Source organism: Mus pahari, chromosome X, assembly GCF_900095145.1.
Source record: "Mus pahari chromosome X, PAHARI_EIJ_v1.1, whole genome shotgun sequence".
In the NCBI taxonomy this organism is placed as follows: Eukaryota; Metazoa; Chordata; class Mammalia; order Rodentia; family Muridae; genus Mus; species Mus pahari.
This window is the reverse complement of record NC_034613.1, coordinates 61,531,712-61,549,868: the sequence shown is the minus strand read 5'-3', so window position 1 is coordinate 61,549,868 and position 18,157 is coordinate 61,531,712. Positions and strand designations below refer to the sequence as shown.

The following is an 18,157-nucleotide window of genomic DNA, read 5'->3' as shown; positions in this document are numbered from 1 at the left end:
TTGGCTGCCACGCACCGCCCTCTTGCTCTTGGGCAGGCTTTGCCAGGTTAGCCCCACCTCTTCGTTCCCAAACCAATGGAAAGCTGGCTGTGCGCGCGCGGAGCAGTGGGAACGCGGCTGGGGCTGCGAGTACGCCGTTGCCTTAACAACCGGTGGCAGAGTCCGTTGGGTGATGGTAAGTGCTAGGGATTCGGTGGACCCCACGCGGCGTCCCCGGTCCTTTCCTAGGCCTCGGTGCACCCTTGCAACCTTTCTTGCACGGTTCTTGGCGTTGACGCACTAGTTCTTCCTTGGAGCTGTGTGCCGGAAGGGTAGAAGAGAAAGTACAGCCGCCAGCTGCTTGTCTCGCCTGCTCTTTCCCATTACCCCTTCCCCGCCCCAGTCACCCATAGCCAACCCCAACCAAACTGCCTCTGGACCTCAGCTGGCTTTCAGGAAACAACAGGGTGACCATTCTATTGCTTCCCTTAGACTTCCGCCTCAGTCAAACTCAGGCCTTCTGGCCAAGGCCACCCAGTTAAGTTTATGCATGGTGCTAAGAGGCTGTATTCTGATGGTCGCAAATGCTTTCAGGAGATGCTGTGAGAAAGCACGCAGGTGCAAATGGTTTGATTTTTATCGCTTTGTACCGGCATAATATTTATCTTAATAAGTTTATATTTAGCCAAATTTAGGCATAAGTAATTGGAGGAGCAGAATTCGTGGGAACCAGCACCACAAGTAGATGTTTTAAGTACATTTCTAGAACTGAGAATCCCGAAATCATATACAATTGATCATCCATATCTGTAATTGATTTCTCAAAGAGCTTTTGATGATGCTTTTTATATTTAAAAATGACTTAAATTGAATTTCCTAAAGTGACACATCGATTAATGGTACAATTGCATGAACTTTCTGTAGTATGAACTTTAAGACAGTGGAGGTCAGAGTTATGTCCTGTCATGAAGGCTATGTTAACACTAGAAATTCATATTCATATATTCACTTGCTCTATGTTGATCTATACAAGAACAAAGAGGAAAATGGTAATATACTATTTTAAAACAAAAACTCTCTCTTCTATTTGGTGGCTCCCCAATGAAATATTGTTGAATTTAGTCATGTGAGACATCACATTAACACAAATTTACAGTTATATTAGAAAATAACCACATTATTGCCAATTTTCTTTTTTACAACTTAGTAAAAACTGACATATATAAGTTAAAATAGTTTTAAGTTGAGAGAAAGTATTTTGTGAGAGAAAGAGGTTTGTGTTATTTGTCTTTTAGAGTTGGGGTTAATTTTATTTTAGTTTTTACACTTATTATTCCTTGGTGGAGAAGCACATTGTAGCCTGAGTGTGGAGGTCAGAGAATAATTTGGAAGAGCTGGTTCTCTTCTTTTACCATGTGAGCATCGTTTCCCTTTCCATCTTTGATAACGAAAACTGAAGCCTGGGTCCTGGTTCACACTAACCTATCAAGCTTGGCAGCAAGATATCTCACTGGCCCATGGAAGTTTATGTAATGACATAAGTACATTACAAACGATGGCACGCCTAAATGAGAAAGATATGTGTGTTTAGAGCTATCATAAATAAAACAAGGACTATGGCTTGTAATAATGTGCTTCTGTGTTTGTATAATGTGTGAAGGCCTCTAATTTTAAGAAGACAACCATGGCATCCAGTGCCCAGAGAAAAAGGATGAGTCCTAAGCCTGAACTTACTGAAGAACAGAAACAGGAAATCCGGGAAGCTTTTGATCTCTTTGATGCCGATGGAACTGGAACTATAGACATCAAAGAACTGAAGGTAAGCTGCACACATCCTTTTCTTTGTTACCTTGTGTTTCCTGATTGCTTATCTTTTACCTGTTATTGTTCTTCTCCTTTCTTCCTGTAAAAAGTAACAGAAAAGGGTACCCTGTGTATATTTTACCTGAAACAATGATCTAATTGATAAAGTTGATTGCAAATATCAATTAAATCAGCATTACAGTGTTCCCTAATCATTTTCATCATTTTATCAGGTGTTAGGTTAATATCCTCAATAGTCATTTTTGTTTCTACATTATGTATCTATTTAGATGATTCTGTTTTCATTGTAGGTGGCAATGAGGGCCCTGGGCTTTGAGCCCAAGAAAGAAGAAATCAAGAAAATGATAAGTGAAATTGATAAAGAAGGAACAGGAAAAATGAACTTCAGTGACTTTTTGACAGTGATGACTCAGAAAATGGTAAGTTAATTAAGATAATTAGCATACTTTGTACCATTAATGGTAGAATCATGAGAATCTAGACACAAAAAGAACTTTATCCAACAAAATCTATCCCATTCACATGGGAGAAGATAGTATTTTTAATTGAGAAGATCCCTAAGTTTCATGTGGCTTTCTTTAAGGTATTAGCATTATCTTGTTTCATGTGGCTACATGATAATCACAAGCAGTAAAAACTTTTAACACAGAGATTTTCAAATGCTAGTCATTTTTATTTTTAAATTTATTATTGTTAAAAATTAAATTATCTTACAATAAATCAGTTATCAATGTGACATTTTCAGACAAATGGTTCACACTTAAGATTGGTTCCTAGATTATTCTTCCTAGGGGCTTTCTCCAACTGTACCTCCTGGCAAGAACCTTCATGAAATATTTGAGGTTTGAATGCTTTCAGAAAATCTACTTTACTGTATTACAAGTACTCAGGGCCCCGGTAATTCTTTGAAGGCCATTGTGAAAAATACCTCTCTCCTCTTCTGCCTTTATTACCATAGCAATGTATTTTCCCTGATTACAACCCTACTCACTGCTTCTATATTTTAAAAATGAATCTAGTGTCTGCTTGTTTTGTACAGTATTTTATATACAATTATATTTCCTATGTAACCCCTGAGTTTATATTAACTTTACTAAGTTCGTTTTCTTTTTTTTTACAATGTACCATACTTGTTTGCCTGTGACCAAGGACATATATCATGACAGCTATCACCAGGACCTTATGATAATGTTGGCCAGGGCCAGGGAATTAATCTAAGAAGATAGTTTTCCTACAATTCCCTTCTTGGGATTAGAATTGGGCAGAGTTCTGTACAAGACAAAGCACAGGAGGGACAGTATAGATACCTGGCAAGATCCAGTGTTGGGTGTTAGAAAGATGAGCCCCCCCTCACTCCAGAAGCTCTTGTCTTCTATCTGTGAAAACAGTATATGACTGTTCAGCTACAATAGGAACCTGTCCTTGCCACATGATACTTTGCCCCACCCCCCAACAAGTCCTCATGTCTATTTTTTAGGACTTCTTGACTTTTCCAAACACAAGCATCTTTTTCTACTAAGTTCTGATTTGATTATGGAATAGATGATGGGATAGGAAGTAGAAAGGGAATACATGCCACCATGAATCAGAGGACCTGGCTTTCTAACATTGTTCAAGTCAGGTTTTTGGAGACAAAAGGATGACCAGGGAGTAGCAGAGTGGCTGAATATGAGTAACTATCACTTTTGTGTTCTACTCCAGTCTGAGAAAGACACTAAAGAAGAAATCCTTAAAGCTTTCAAGTTGTTTGATGATGATGAGACTGGGAAAATATCATTCAAGAATCTTAAACGTGTGGCTAAGGAGCTGGGTGAGAACTTGACAGATGAGGAACTGCAGGTGAGAAAAAGGCTATGGCTTTCCTGGGTTCTATTTCCTCTATTTTCCTTCTTGGAAGGAAAGCTAGTATCCCTCATAGCTGTGGTGATAAATCATACCCTTGGACCCTGTTTCTATAATACACATGTACAATTGAAGTTTCCTCGTTTGGGTTTCAGGTCAGGGTGACTTTCCAGCTTCTTTTCAATGGATGCATATGACAATTATTGAGACTTGGTTTTTAAGTAACTTTCATAGAAAGGGGCATACTCACATTAAATGGACCATAGTCATCTTTTCTCATAGCATTATTTGAAGTTTCTTCTTCTTCTTTTTTCTTTTGGTTTGTTTTTGGCTTTTTTCAAGACAGGGTTTCTCTGTATAGCCCTGGCTGTCCTGGAACTCACTCTGTAGACCACACTGGCCTTGAACTCAGAAATCCGCTTGTCTCTGCCTCCCAAGTGCTGGAACTAAAGGCGTGCGCCACCACTGCCTGGATGAAGTTTCTTATCTAATCACTTTCAATTTAGTTTGTGACTTAATCTAAGATGAACCCTTATCTCCGTGCAGGAAATGATTGATGAAGCTGATCGAGATGGAGATGGTGAGGTCAATGAGCAAGAGTTCCTGCGCATCATGAAGAAGACCAGCCTCTATTAAGATCAGTGTTTCTTTTTCTACTGCAAGCACATGTGACTAGAATTAGTGCCTGGCATTTTGTGAAATATGGCTTTTAAAAGCCTCCCTCCCCCAACCTCTGGGGTAACTTTAGCCATGACCTTGAATCTATTTTTGACTTTTGGAAGTGTTCTTTGATATTAAGTTCTTTGTACATTTACCTGCTGACTAAATCAACAGGGCAGAACAAGAGCACATAGAGTGGGGGAAAGGGTCTGAAAGTATGACTGTGGCCACCCCACCTTCCATTACTTGCTCATGCATATCCACACGACTGAAAACATGCAGTGGCTTCTTAGTTGTCCATGTATCCATGTCACCATAAGCAGTGGTTGTTCTTAAAGTGGTTTTGGTTTTCATTTGACACCACAGTACAGTTTTCTCTGTTACAAAACCCAATGAGTGCTTGCTGTGGCATTTGGATGTGTGTTAATGTATTTGTTTTGTCTTTAAAAAAATAAAACCTTTCTTAATTTAAGCTATCATTCTTTAAAGGATGAGTATTTTTAGCTTTTACTGTGAGTTCACCTTGTAAACAACTGTGTTGAGGACAGCCTAGTACATATATAAAATTTGTCATCGGCCTATGGATTAAAAAAAGGTAATAATTCTTTGTAACTTTTCTGCCATAAATAGTTTTATTTTATATGTAATTTCTGCTTGGACAAAATGGAGAGGAATGGGCAGTAAGTAATAATTCAGGTCTTGTGAGATTATTTGTTTTATAGTATCTCATTGTACAAGTGCCCTCTGGGCCTGCACACAATTGCCTGTGAGAGAAGCCCAAGTATGTGGCATTAAAATCTAATCCAGGGTGAGGGTGGGAACAAGAAGAACTGAAGGGAAATGGGAAATGTACAGTGATTACTTATACACACACACACACACACACACACACACACACACACACACACACACACACACACACACACACAAAACCCCACAATAAGAGCCAGGCAGGTGATTAAGATGGTAATCCCAGTGGATGAGTCAGGAGGATTGCCGTGACTTTTAGGCATGCTGGGCCCGCATAATGAGTTTCAGGTCATTTTTGGATCACAAAGTCTGATCCTGTCTCAAAGAAGCAAAACAAAACAAGACTCCACACAACCAGATTGGTTTGAATCATATCATCAATGGGTTATATGTACATATATTTAAAATTTTTTAGGTATATATATTTTATGTGTATGATTATTTTGTCAACATGTATATATATATATATATATATGCACATTATGTGTGTGCCTGGTGCCTGCATTAGTCAGAAGAGGGTATAAAATTCTGTATAACTAGAGTAAGGGACAGTTGTGAGTCACCATGTAGGTGCTGGGGGCTGGAAATCGAACCCAGGTCTTATGCAAGAGCAGCAAGGCAAGAAGTTCTCTTAACCACTGAGTAAACTCTCCATACTCTTCTGTCTGTCTCTGTGGCTCATTTGTCTGTTTGTCTCTGTCTCTGTTTCTTTTTCTTCCTCTGTCTCTGTGTCTGTCTGTCTCTCTCTGTCTCTGTCTCTCTCTCTGTATGTGTGTGTAATAATAAAGGCCTGCAATTCCTCTTGATCTAATATTCAACTTTCCAAGGCATTTTATATTTTCTGTTGGGGGCCTGTTTAAAAGTTGTGCTCCTGGGCACACCTTTATATATTGGCAGTTTTGAAGATGTAGGTGTACTGGAATAAGTGAGAGATTACTCCTTGGAAAACACAGAGAGACAAAAAGCCAAGAGGCACCACAGATTTCAGTTACAACATGGGTTCACTTAGTCCCTGGATGAAAATTTGGGGCAAGCTGCTTCTCTTAGTGTCTCGGATTCCTTATACAATGAGCAGAACTGTTGAATGGAGATTTTGTGCAGTCAAATGAAAATTTCTCTACAGAACCTTGCTTTATGGTATTCAAGTATAAGATGTTTCAGAATGATCTCATTCCATGCAACTTATGATCATTGTACCCAAAGTCATTGGCAGCATCTTTTGACAGCATTTTTTTTAGGAGGATAAAAGATAAATGGTGAGAAAGACTGACCCTTCAGCCCATTTTACTGTGAAGTATATAGCCCCATAAAATCAATTTATTCTTAATGGGCAAGTAAAAGTTCTCTATATTTAGTGTATGCACAATTATATTTTGAAATATGCCTACTTTATAAAATAGTGGAATCAAGCTAATTATCCTGAGAACATTCTCCTACTGTTTAATGTTTCCCACTCTGATAATAAATCTCTTTAGAATCTCTTGATGGAGGTGATTGCATATCATCTCTAGTGACAAAAGCAAATATAAGGAAGTAACCATGTCCTGCAGTGCAGCCATTCTGTGATTCTCAGTACAGGAAACAGACAGACAGGATGAGTCATTCAAGCAGGGAGGTGGGGCTAACCAAGGAGCTGTGAGAAGAAGGACTGGAGCTGTGTAAGTTCAGTTCATGTAGAGCCAGGCAAGGGGCACTGTATGTGGGATAGAAAAAGAACTGAGGCAGAGTGATAGATGGGATGGGCCTGGTTCTAGCATGACTGTACCAGAGACTTGGGCACTCAGGGGAGGAACAAGTTCAGCCAATTTGTGTGTGTGTGTGTGTGTGTGTGTGTGTGTGTGTGTGTGTGTGTGTGTGTGTGTGTGTGTTTAGGAGCAGTAGCAAAGGATGGGAAGAATGGACCCAGAGACATTTAATAAAGTAGGAAGGGATCAGAAGTTGAAGGAACCAAGGTGAGTTCAGTTCATTCAGGACAGAACACAGTGATGGGTGGTGGGGAAGAAGAGAGAGAGAATGTAGAAGATAGTCCATGTGAGGCTGTAGCAGAGAAATTTTTGTTGAGTGGGATTCAGTTGAAGACAGTAATGACTAATTGATGTGATCTTAGGCATGTAGTGGGAATGTGGAGGGAGCACATAGAAGTTTTGGAAAGAAGAGGTCCATTCATGTTGGGCTTAACAACATAGTAAGTATTCATGAAAGAGTTTTTTCAATGGTTGAGACTTTTTGTGAAGACATACTAGTGTTGAGTTTAGAATCTATTTGAGAAAGCAGTTTAAAGAGTAAGGTAGTTGAATTGCAGTCCTTGGAAGACACAAAACATAAGCAAAACACTGTAGGAGAGCGAAATGCAGACTGGCTTCGTTAGGCCATCTTGAGGTACTTTTACCTTCTACCAGGTCTTACATTCTTTGGAGACTATTTTGCTTCAGTCTCACATGAGCACCTTCTGCTTTTTGTCTTCCTCATCTTGCTATTGTTTCTATGGTGGCTAAGGTAACAAGAGAACATGTGCTTGGAAACATGCCTCTTTGGAAAGCCTAGTAGTTAGACTGTATGTTTAGAACTGACCACGTGGCTACAAGTTCCTGAGCATGTCCACTGGCATCTACTAGGAATAACTTTCCTGAAGTTTAATGGCTTCTGAATGTGCTGACCTTGCAAACAGTGTCAAGTACAAGAATTTTGGGTTCCCCTCCAGTTCTTCTCTTGAGCCTGCTCCTGCTTTAACTACACTGTAGGCAAGAGCTGTTCAACTTGGTTTCATTTTTGTATCCTTTCAAATATTAGAATTTTGGCAGCAGGGTTAAAGGAAGTAATGAAATCAAAACCACACTTTAATAGTAGTAGTGACTTAGTTACTTAGTCCCCAGAAAACATGCAGTATTCAGCCTACTATACAAATAGGCATCCATCTGTCTAGCCAGAATTGCTTGCTGCCCTGATGGTGTTGATTTTGAAGTCAAGACACACACCCCTACCTGACCCCCACTGCCTAATCCAGGAAATGCCCTTTCTAAGTCCTCCACTGTGATTGACATTTTGCAGTAAGTCGTTACCTTCGCCACAATGAGTTTCATGACTTGTTCACTGTTTCATATGCTGGAATTTGCTCGAGTATCCTGCACCTTCCATTGTAGTTGAAGTAATCAATCTGCACAGATTATAGTCATGAAGCCATGTTACCAGTCTACTGTGCCATTCTGCAACATATTATTTTTCTTTGTATGTGTATGTATACATGTGTATGCACATGCATATCCATACATGCAGGTGTCTATGTCTGCAGAAGCCAAGAAAGGGCCTCAGATCTCCTGGAGCTGAAGATATAAAGCCATTGTACAGCACCTAGCATGGGTGCAGGAGTTTGGACTTGGGTCCTCCACAAGGAGTAATATGCAGGTTCCCCCTCAAGAGCCCCAAATACTTTTTACCACTGAACTCTCTCTTAGGAGAGCTCTGGCCTCATGGCTAAGAATATCATAGTCAGCTTTTGAGCTATATGAAAGGAAGCCTCCTTCTTTTTGTCTCCTCAGAACTTTTTGTATGTCATTTATCTTTCCTTTCTGTTCTTTGCTCTGACCATCTCTGCTGCCACTAAGACTAACCCAATAGAAGTCGCTTTGATCTATTAGTTTCTTTTCTTAACAAATCTTTATTTTTATTTTGTGTATATGTTTTGCCACCATGTACATATGTACACTATATGTATGTTTTGGACCCCCAGAAGGTGTGAAAGCTCCTGGAACTGGTGTAAAGGAGAGTTGTGAACCACCATTACATTTCTTTTATTTATGTGGTTGCATGTGCCAGAGCACTTGTGTGTTCAGAGGACAACCATTGAGTGGGTTACCTCCTTAAACCATGTGGGTCCCAGGAATTGAATTCAGGTCATAAGACTTTGTGGCAAGCATCTATACCACAGAAGCACTTCATCAACCTCCCTCCCCTTTTAATTTCTGAAACCACCTGTCAATCCAAATATAGATTGTTACACTGTTCCCTACCTGGTCTCTCTTTTGTCTTTCCCCAAGACCTTGTTCTCATGTTGCTCTGTGAAGGAGTGTGACCTCTAGTTTTGGTCCTATCTGCTTCAAATTGCAGCTTTTCTACTCAGCAGCTATGGCCTTGGAGGCCTAGCACTTCAAACCTTGCTGTGCACATCTAGAAAATCAGTGTACCATGAGAACAAAGGGAACTTATGAATGCCAGGCTCCTGCATAGCATATGGTCAAAAAGCTGGTGGGCACATTGGGTGTAGATCTCCCCTACAGCCGATCAGTCTACTCATCTCTCTTACTGAGGATCACTCCCCATTGCCAGTTTGCCAGTTTCCCTGAATTCAGACTCTCTGTCCTTTAAGAACCTATGTTGGCTTGTTTCTCTCTATATAAAATATCTTTGCTATTTCCCCAATTGAAATATCCTTATCTTTGTCCCAAACCTACATCTTTCATTTTTCTAGAGCTCTCTCCTGGAAAACTACTTTTTTTTTTTTTTTTTTTTTTTTTGAGGAGGGCGGGAGGGTGTGTGTGGGTGGGTGAGAGGAGATTTCCCAGCTAGAATTAATATAAGACAGCTGTCTTGCAAAAAACATTCTTGCCACTAGATGGAGGATCAGGACAGAGGCCTGGAGGCAATGGCTATTTAAATAGCTTCTTGCTGCTCAAACAGCCTTGGCACATGATAGGTTGCTGGGAGAGAGGTGGGGCTGGGGACCCCCCAACACACCCACACAAACCTAGCAGGCATGGGTTCTCATGAAAGGATAGCTCATTTGGATGGGTGCCCTACTCAGTCTAATTAAAGGGGTACAACAACAGTTTTACTGTCAGAATTGTTTACCTGCTGCACAGCTCTCGGCTTGCTAAGATTCCCAGCTACACATGGTTTGCTAAGATTCCCCAGCTACACTGAACACCCCTCCAGGGAGGGCATGGTTATGTCTTTGAGTTCTTCACAGCCACACTCTGTGCCTGGTGCAATGCTCTAGCTGTAGTCAGACTTCCTCATTAACTGTTTGTGGGTCGTAAAGCAAGGGCTTACTAACTCATTAAAATTTTCTAGCTGTCCATGACTGTTTTTCTGACAACTATCCTTTATTACAGGTTGAATTGTGCCTCCCTCAGTGCTGGTGTTATATATAATACCTGGTACTACAGAATGTAACTGCATTCATTGTGCCTAAGGTCTCTATGACTGTGTTCAAGATGAGGTCATAAGGATGGGCCCATATCTGTCGTTACTGATTCGCTTACAGAAAGAGGACATTGGGACACAGAGGGAAATGACATTGTACAATAGGGCTGTCTGATCACCTGTGCCTACTTGTAAGAGCCCATCAAGATCAGGCTTCATATAAGGGGTGGGGACTGAGAGCCATCGCATGCACACCTGACATTCGAACAGCTCCCCTTAGCTCTAATTGCATGCCCTCCTCCAATACCAACACATCTAAAGGGCTTAGAAAGGACCTACCCATGTCATCATTTCAATAAATATTGTCAAATTAAGAAAGTAAGAATTTGGTTGTATTCTTTCAGTCTTTCACTAAAGAGGTCAGTAATTTCATTGACAATCCCAGTGTTGCAATTAAGGGGTTGTCCTGGCTAGTTTTTTTCCCATTAATTTATCTACTTACTCACTTGGTGTCCCAGTCACAACCCCCCACCACAGTCCTACCCTTACAAATCCTTCTGCCATTACCCCCTCCTCTTCTCCTCAGAGAAGGGGAGGGCCCCTTGGGTACCACCCCACCCTGGGAACATCCAGTAACAGTAAGCCTAAGCTCATCCTCTCCCACTGAGGCCCAGCCAGACTATCCAGTTAGGGGAAGGGAATCCAATGGCAGGCAGTAGAGTCATAGACAGCCCCTGCTCCAATTGTTAGGGGACCCACATGAAGACCAAGCTACATATCTGCTACAAATGTGTGGGGACCACTGCATGCTCTTTGGTAGTACGGTCTCTGTGAGCCTTCCATGGGCCTAGGTTAATTGACTCTTTAATCTTCTTGTCCTGTTCTCAACTCCTCTGGCTCCCTCAGTTCTGTCCCTCACTCTTCGTCAAGACACCCCAAGCTCTGCCTGATGTTTGGCTGTGGTACTCTGCATCTGTTTCCATCAGCTGCTGGATGAAACCTTTGAGGAGACAGTTATGCCTGTGCCTGCAAGCATAGCAGAGTATCATCAATAGTGTTAAGGGTCCTGGTTAGTTTTAGGTCAGCTTGACACAAGCTAAAGTCTTCTGAGAGAAGGGAATCTCAATTGAAAAGAAAAAAAAAATCCCTCCATAAGATCTAGTTGTAGGCAGGCCTGTAAGACATTTTCTTAATTAGTGATTGCTGGGAGAGCCCAGCTCTCTGTGGGTTGTTCTGTCTCTGGGCTGATGGTCCTGGGTTCTATAAGAAAGCAGGCCGAGCAATCCAGTAAGCAGCACCCCTTCATGACTTCTGCATCAGCTTCTGCCTCCAGATTCCTGCCCTGTGTGAGTTCCTGTCCAGAATTCCATCAGTGACGAACAGTGATGTGGAAGTGCAAACCAAATAAACCCTTTCCTCCCTAATTTGCTTTGATCATGGTGTTTCATCACAGCAATAGTAACACCAAGACATGGTTATACCTTTAGAACAAGGGCTTCTAATTCAGGCTATATAGCCACCAGGATCCCACAAATTGCTCTGAGGAAGTTCCTAATCTTCTGACATATACTCAGTTTGTGAGTACATACAGGTGGGCAGTTTGTGTCAGATTTGTTCAAAGATTTCCAGGAGCCCAAAAAGATTCAGAATTGGAATTACACATGGGTTAAAGTATGTAAACCTACAGCACGGGTGTTCCAGTCATATGTGTGCATGTATGTGTGCACCTGTATCTGTATGTATGTGTGTATTCATGAATGTGTGTACATGTTTGGGGATGTGGAGCAGATAGCTGCTTTTGAGATTATCCACTTGTCTAGATGCTTGTGTCTTTGGCATCCAACAGTCTTGTCCCTTGCATGAATTTTCTGCTATTTTCCTCCCCTCTTCTCTGACATTTTTACTGTGAAGGTCTTGCTGAAGGAAAAATACCAACAAGATTTATTTTCCTCTTAAGAAATTGCTCTTTCCTTTTTTCCACACCGACTAAAAGGTGTTTTGCTGATCTATTTTCATTTTTTGAAAGTTTCAATTCATTCTCAGCTTTAGCCTTCCCCACATTAATTATTGAGTAGGATCCACATCATCAGGTGAATTAATGTGTATTTCCCATTAGTAAATATGTTGTCTTATTATTTGGATGAATTCATCTTTTCATTCACTCAGCAAAGACTTCATACCTACTCAGAATTCCTGGATGGATGGATAATATCAAAAGCAGGTGTCTGCTCCACATCCCCACACATGTACATATACTCATGCACATGTACACACACGCATACATACAAACAAACATACCCAGGTGTATTAGTGTTTCACTGCTGTGAACAGACACCATGACCACAGCAACTCTTATAAGGCCAACATTTAATTGGGGCTGGCTTACAGGTTTAGAGGTTCAGTCCATTGTTATCAAGGTGGGAACATGGCAGCATCCAGGCAGGCATGGTGGAGGAGGAGCTGAAAGTTCTACGTTTTCATCTGAAGACTGTTAGCAGAATACAGGCTTCCAGGCAGCTAGGACGAGGGTCTTATAGCCCACGCCCACAGTGACAAACCTACTCCTACAAGGCCATACCTTGTAACAGGTCCAGCATATACAAACCATATCAGGCCTGCAATGAAAACACAAAGCCTCATGTATTTGTATTCTAGCGAAGAAGACAGAAACTCAGCTCAAAAAAAGAAAAAAGAAGATGCAAAGATTTTAAAAAGGGATGGAGAGAAGATGACATTTAAGCAAAAGCCTAAAATCTTACATAGACTTGTAGAAAAAGTACCTATCTCAAGAGGATAGCATGTGCAAAGGTCCTGAGGCAGCAGCAGCTTTGGTTGGCACAGTGAGGAACTATGAAGAATCCTATATGGTTGAAGCAGAAGATAGTAAGGGACAGGGTCAGACCTGGTAGGTTCCATAGGTAGAGGTGATGTTCTTTGGATCAGGGTGTCCTCAGCAGGATAGGAATATATCTTGCCTGGCACTGGTAATACATTCTTTCTTTCCAGCTTGGCTTATGTAGTTTCTTGATGTAATTTTTGTTGTTTATTATTGATTAACAATTTGTGTGTACGTGTGTTGTAGTTTTATATTTTTAAAACCCATTTTTGTATAAATAAAGTAACCTTCCTTCCAGACCAAAAATTTTTCCACTTCAGTGTGGTATATATCTATGTGTACATGTGTGTTTGTGCGGATGTGATTGCCAACCTGGGTATGTTTGCAGGCTAGAAATTTTCATTGGCATATCTTTGTCAATTGCTTTTCACATTATTTTTTTTTTACTCACTGGATCTTGCACTTACACTTTTGACCAGCTAGCCAGAGAATTTCAGGGTTACAGTTAGTTGGATATTTTATTTTATTTTGAAGAGACATGGTTTCACTATGTAGCTTGGAACTTGTAATGGAGAACAGGCTGGCCTTGAAATCACAGAGATACCCTTGTCTTTGTGTCCTGAGTGCTGAGATTAAGGCCCTGCATCGCCATGCCTGGGAATTTGAACTCAGGTCCTCATGGTTGCTCATCAAGCACTTTGTCTAGTGAACCATCTCCTCAGTCCCTTGTTTATAACTTTTAATTTTCTACAACAGGAAAATTGTCTTTGAATTTGAATTGTGACATGGGATTTGAGCCTGCTGTCCTAGAGGCTGAGACCACACATCAGTTTTCCTGGACCTTCAGCTTGCTAATTCAACCTGCAGGATTTGAGGCTTCCAGACTTTCACAAGTAATAATGCATATGCATATTTTATGATATATAATGTACATACTTATGTATGTAACAAATATGTATATATTATATAAATACATTTATAGATTATTCCTGTTTATCCTGAAATGTTATTTCTGAAGAACCTTGACCAACACAGCCAGCAGAGGGCAATCTTTTATCAAGCTACACTTCCCATGTTCATATGGTTAGAGTCTTCTTCAAAAGGGAGAACAATCATTTTCTTCACTGAAGAAAACTGATTTTTCTTCTCCCAGCAGCTATCAGTTACAAATAGATGCTTGGTTAGGGGTGGGACTTTGTATCTCCTTCCTCTTTCCCATGTTGGCATTCGGTCTAGCTTGAATCTTGTGCATGCTATCATAGTCTCTGTGAGTTAATACTGTATCAGTCTCATTGTGTCTGGATGATACTGTTTCCTCATAGTAACCAGAGTGATCTACCACCTCAGGCTCTTACAGTCTTTCTTCCTCTTCTTGCACATAGATCTCTGAGCCTTGAGGTGAGGAATTTGATATGGGCATCCCATTTAGGGTTGAGTAATCCAAAATTTCCAACTCTCTGCATACTCTCCAGGTATAGATCTCTGTGTTAAATAGCATCTGCTGAAAGACGAAGTTTATCAGATGAGGGTTGGGCATTGAACTTATCTTTTGATATATTACGTCATTGTCAATTATTTTATTGCTATGTAGCTTTAGCACAATATTAGTATTGGGTTTTCCCCTAGCCCCATGACTACTTATCTAGTCTCAGGAAAACAATCTTTTAAATAATCCTCCTCCTCCTCCTCCTCCTCCTCCTCCTCCTCCTCCTCCTTCTTCTTCTTCTTCTTCTGGCATTATTTTTTTCCCTCCATTTTTGAGAGTAATTACTGTGTCTCACACTTTTCATTCTTAAAGCAACAACAAAAATCTATTTCCTATAATTGTGAGGCTAGTGAAAAGAGTATATATGTATGTATATATGTACATATATATACATATATGTATATGTATATATCCTTTTCATCAAAGACTGTAACTCAGCAAGCACTTAGCTAATCATATCTAAGACATGAGTGTCTGTAAACCTTAGCTATCTGATACCATTGTGGGGTTAAGTTTTTTGCAACAAGAATGTGTCCATGTATGATTTTCATGTTTTTAGAATGTTGTTAGGTAGCACTTTACAGGCGTAATTCTTAAAAAAAGATAATATATAAATGTACATATATGCATATATGCATGTGCGTGGCCACAGAGGCCAGAAGACAGGTCAGATGCCCTGGAGCTGGAGTTATAGGTCGTTCTGAACCACTAGATGTGAAGCAATAGCTGTAGTGCTGGGAACCAAATTCAGATGCTGTACAAGACCAGAAAGTGTTTAAAAAAACAACAACAACAACAAAAAACACTGAACCATTATCAATCCAGTCCCAAACGGATATAGCTTTTAAAAAGGGAAATAACTGCTATTATGCTTGTGGGAATATAGAATGACATGCTGTTGCATATACATACAGGTACACTTCCAAGTATATAACCAAAATAATCAAAAACAAGTTTTCAACGAGATTTGTACATTCATGTTCCTAGCATATTACTCACACTAAAGCTATAAGCAATTCAAGCATTTGTTGATAGATGAATGAATGACATATAATTTATCCATACAGTGGAGTATTGTTCATCCATAAATGGGACAAAATATATTTTAAAAGTAATTTTATTGGCATATATTTATTATGCATATGCTGGATTTCATACTTCCTATTGGGAACATTCGTTCCTTTATATTTTTCCTGCTATTTCCTTTTTAAAAAATTATATTCTTCTGGGACTGGAGCGATAATGGCTCAGTGTTTTAAACACTTGCTGCTAATGACATAGCTTTGTTCTTTATGACTGAAATTTTTCTCTATATATGCAAATTTCTCTATATGTAACATATATTGTGATCTATATCTACATATATTGTGTACCAATTCTTCTTGCCTGGATAGTGAAAACTCTATGCTTATTGAGTAAATCAAGATACTGATGACAAATATATTATTACACTTACATATGGTACATACTACAGGAAGGTGCATACAGATAGTAAATAAGAGATTACCACAGACTAGAGGAAAGGAAGTGAATTACTATTTAACATGTAGTGAGTTTTTGTTGGAAATGATAAAGTTTTGGGTAAATATACTGGTAATGGTTACCAGTATATCCTGAATACATTTAGTGTCAATGAATTATATAGTTAGAAGTAATTAAAATGATAAATGTTCCAGAATAAATATGAAAAATATTCTTATCAGAAGGGGTACTGTGCTATTAGATCTAGTTTAAGCTCTTGACAAAGTGGGGATGGTATGTTTAAGTGAAAGAGCAAGTGCTGTGGAAGTTCTAGTAGCTATGATAAGATATAAAGGCATGTGGATCCTGTCATTTAGTTATGGAAAACTGTGAGCACAAGGCCTATATTTATCCATGCTTGTTACTTCAGCTTTGGTGCTTAACACAGTATCTGCTATACTGTGAGTACTTGATACATATTTGTTGGATGATTAAATGAATACATAAAATCTGTAACTTCCTAATCTACTTAAATAAATGTAATGTAGGTGCTGCAGACCTTGGGTGGAACTTGGTAGATGGTTTGGGAGTCTTCCATACTGCTCTGATAATATGAGTGCCCATGTCCACTGGCATACCGTGCGACACAAAATAGAGGATTCTAGCAAACTAGTGGAACCTCAGAAAGGGCTGGGAATAGGGTGTTGGCTCCTCCCTCCATCTTTATGCAAGTCCCCTCAGGTGCTGGCAGCCTGATACCTCCCCATAGTGAAGGTGGGATGGTTAATTACTCCAGCACTTGCGTAGATTCCCCATTGAGCCAAAGGCTGTATTAAAAAAATAAAAAACCAAAAAACCACACACTTCCTACTGTACAATACAGTAAATCTGCATCTCCATGCTGGACTCTGGAGTCTGTTTCCCAGGTTCATGACTCCACCTCCATCACTCCCTTCTGGATTCCAGTTCCTACAATTATATAGCCTGTCCTTTTGGGTATCTTTGTCAATTATTTGATCTATGTTTAGAAGTATGATCCTGTAACTAGGTAGTATAATTTCTTATATATATATATATATATATATCTGTGTGTGTGTGTATGTGTGTGTGTGTATGTGTGTCTATATCTATACCTATATCTATATAGATAATTTTTTTGAGAATTTGTAAAATGGTGAAAGGATATAGGATAGTAGCTAGTGTCTAGACAAGATGATATTCAAGATGGGAGTAGAAAAAAAATGGATGGGAGAAACTTGTGAATGTTTGAAATATACAGGGAAATAAGCATAGTATATAGACCCAGGAACAAGTAAACAGACTGTTGGACAAACAACTACCCTGGAAAAAGACTCATGCATATGGCAATTGGCTTAGGTGGTAAGAAGAAATGCTAGGAAGTGGACTGTTTCTGATACATACATGTGTGCATCATTGTATCCAGGATGGTCAGTCATCCCAGCTTGGGATAGGGGTGTAAAGCAAAAAGAATCTTTCAGAAATTGTAGCCACATGGAAAATGTGGGAATGATATGCTTCAGGGAAGGCCCCAAGCCCACAATGAAACAAGAGAGGGATGTACCTTGAAAATGACTGCAGATTTTCCAAATTGGGTGATCTGGGGGTATAGTTTCAACAAGGCTAGGCAAGTTGTATCCATACACTTGAAGTTAGGCTACACTAAATTCCAGACTTGCTGTGGCTGCCATAGAGCCTGTATATATTTTACCCCTCAGAACTTCAGGTCCCTCTGAAACAGCCATAAATTTTACTTCCTAGGAGCAAAGTGAGGGGAGGTTTTTTTTTTTTTTTATAGTGGTTTTCCAAAATAAGGCAGACTAGGTCATTTAAACAGCTGTGGTTCAAGGCACAGATATCTATTGACTCATAGTTTTAGAGGCCAGAAGTCCAATATCAAAGTGTGCACAGAGTTGCTTTATCCTGAGCCCTTTCTCTTTAGTATGCACTTAACCTAATTCATTCTGTCTGTATCTGTATCTGTATCTGTATCTGTATCTGTATCTGTATCTGTATCTGTATCTGTATCTGCATCTGCATCTGTATCTGTATCTGTATCTGTATCTGTATCATCTGTATCTGTATCTGTATCTGTATCTGTATCTGTATCTGTATCTGTATCTGTATCTGTATCTGTATCTGTATCATCTGTATCTGTATCT

At 39.8% G+C, this 18,157-nt stretch overlaps 1 protein-coding gene across 1 annotated transcript; it reads left to right on the top strand.

The window, feature by feature from the left end:
- The first annotated feature begins 82 nt into the window (after positions 1-82).
- On the top strand, positions 83-4,784 carry Cetn2 (centrin 2). Its single transcript, XM_021188126.2, has 5 exons — positions 83-175; positions 1,640-1,798; positions 2,094-2,222; positions 3,505-3,642; positions 4,192-4,784. The coding sequence occupies exons 1-5, from the start codon at positions 173-175 to the stop codon at positions 4,279-4,281; spliced, it is 519 nt and encodes a 172-aa protein (XP_021043785.1). The 5' UTR covers positions 83-172; the 3' UTR covers positions 4,282-4,784.
- The last annotated feature ends 13,373 nt before the right edge of the window (positions 4,785-18,157 follow it).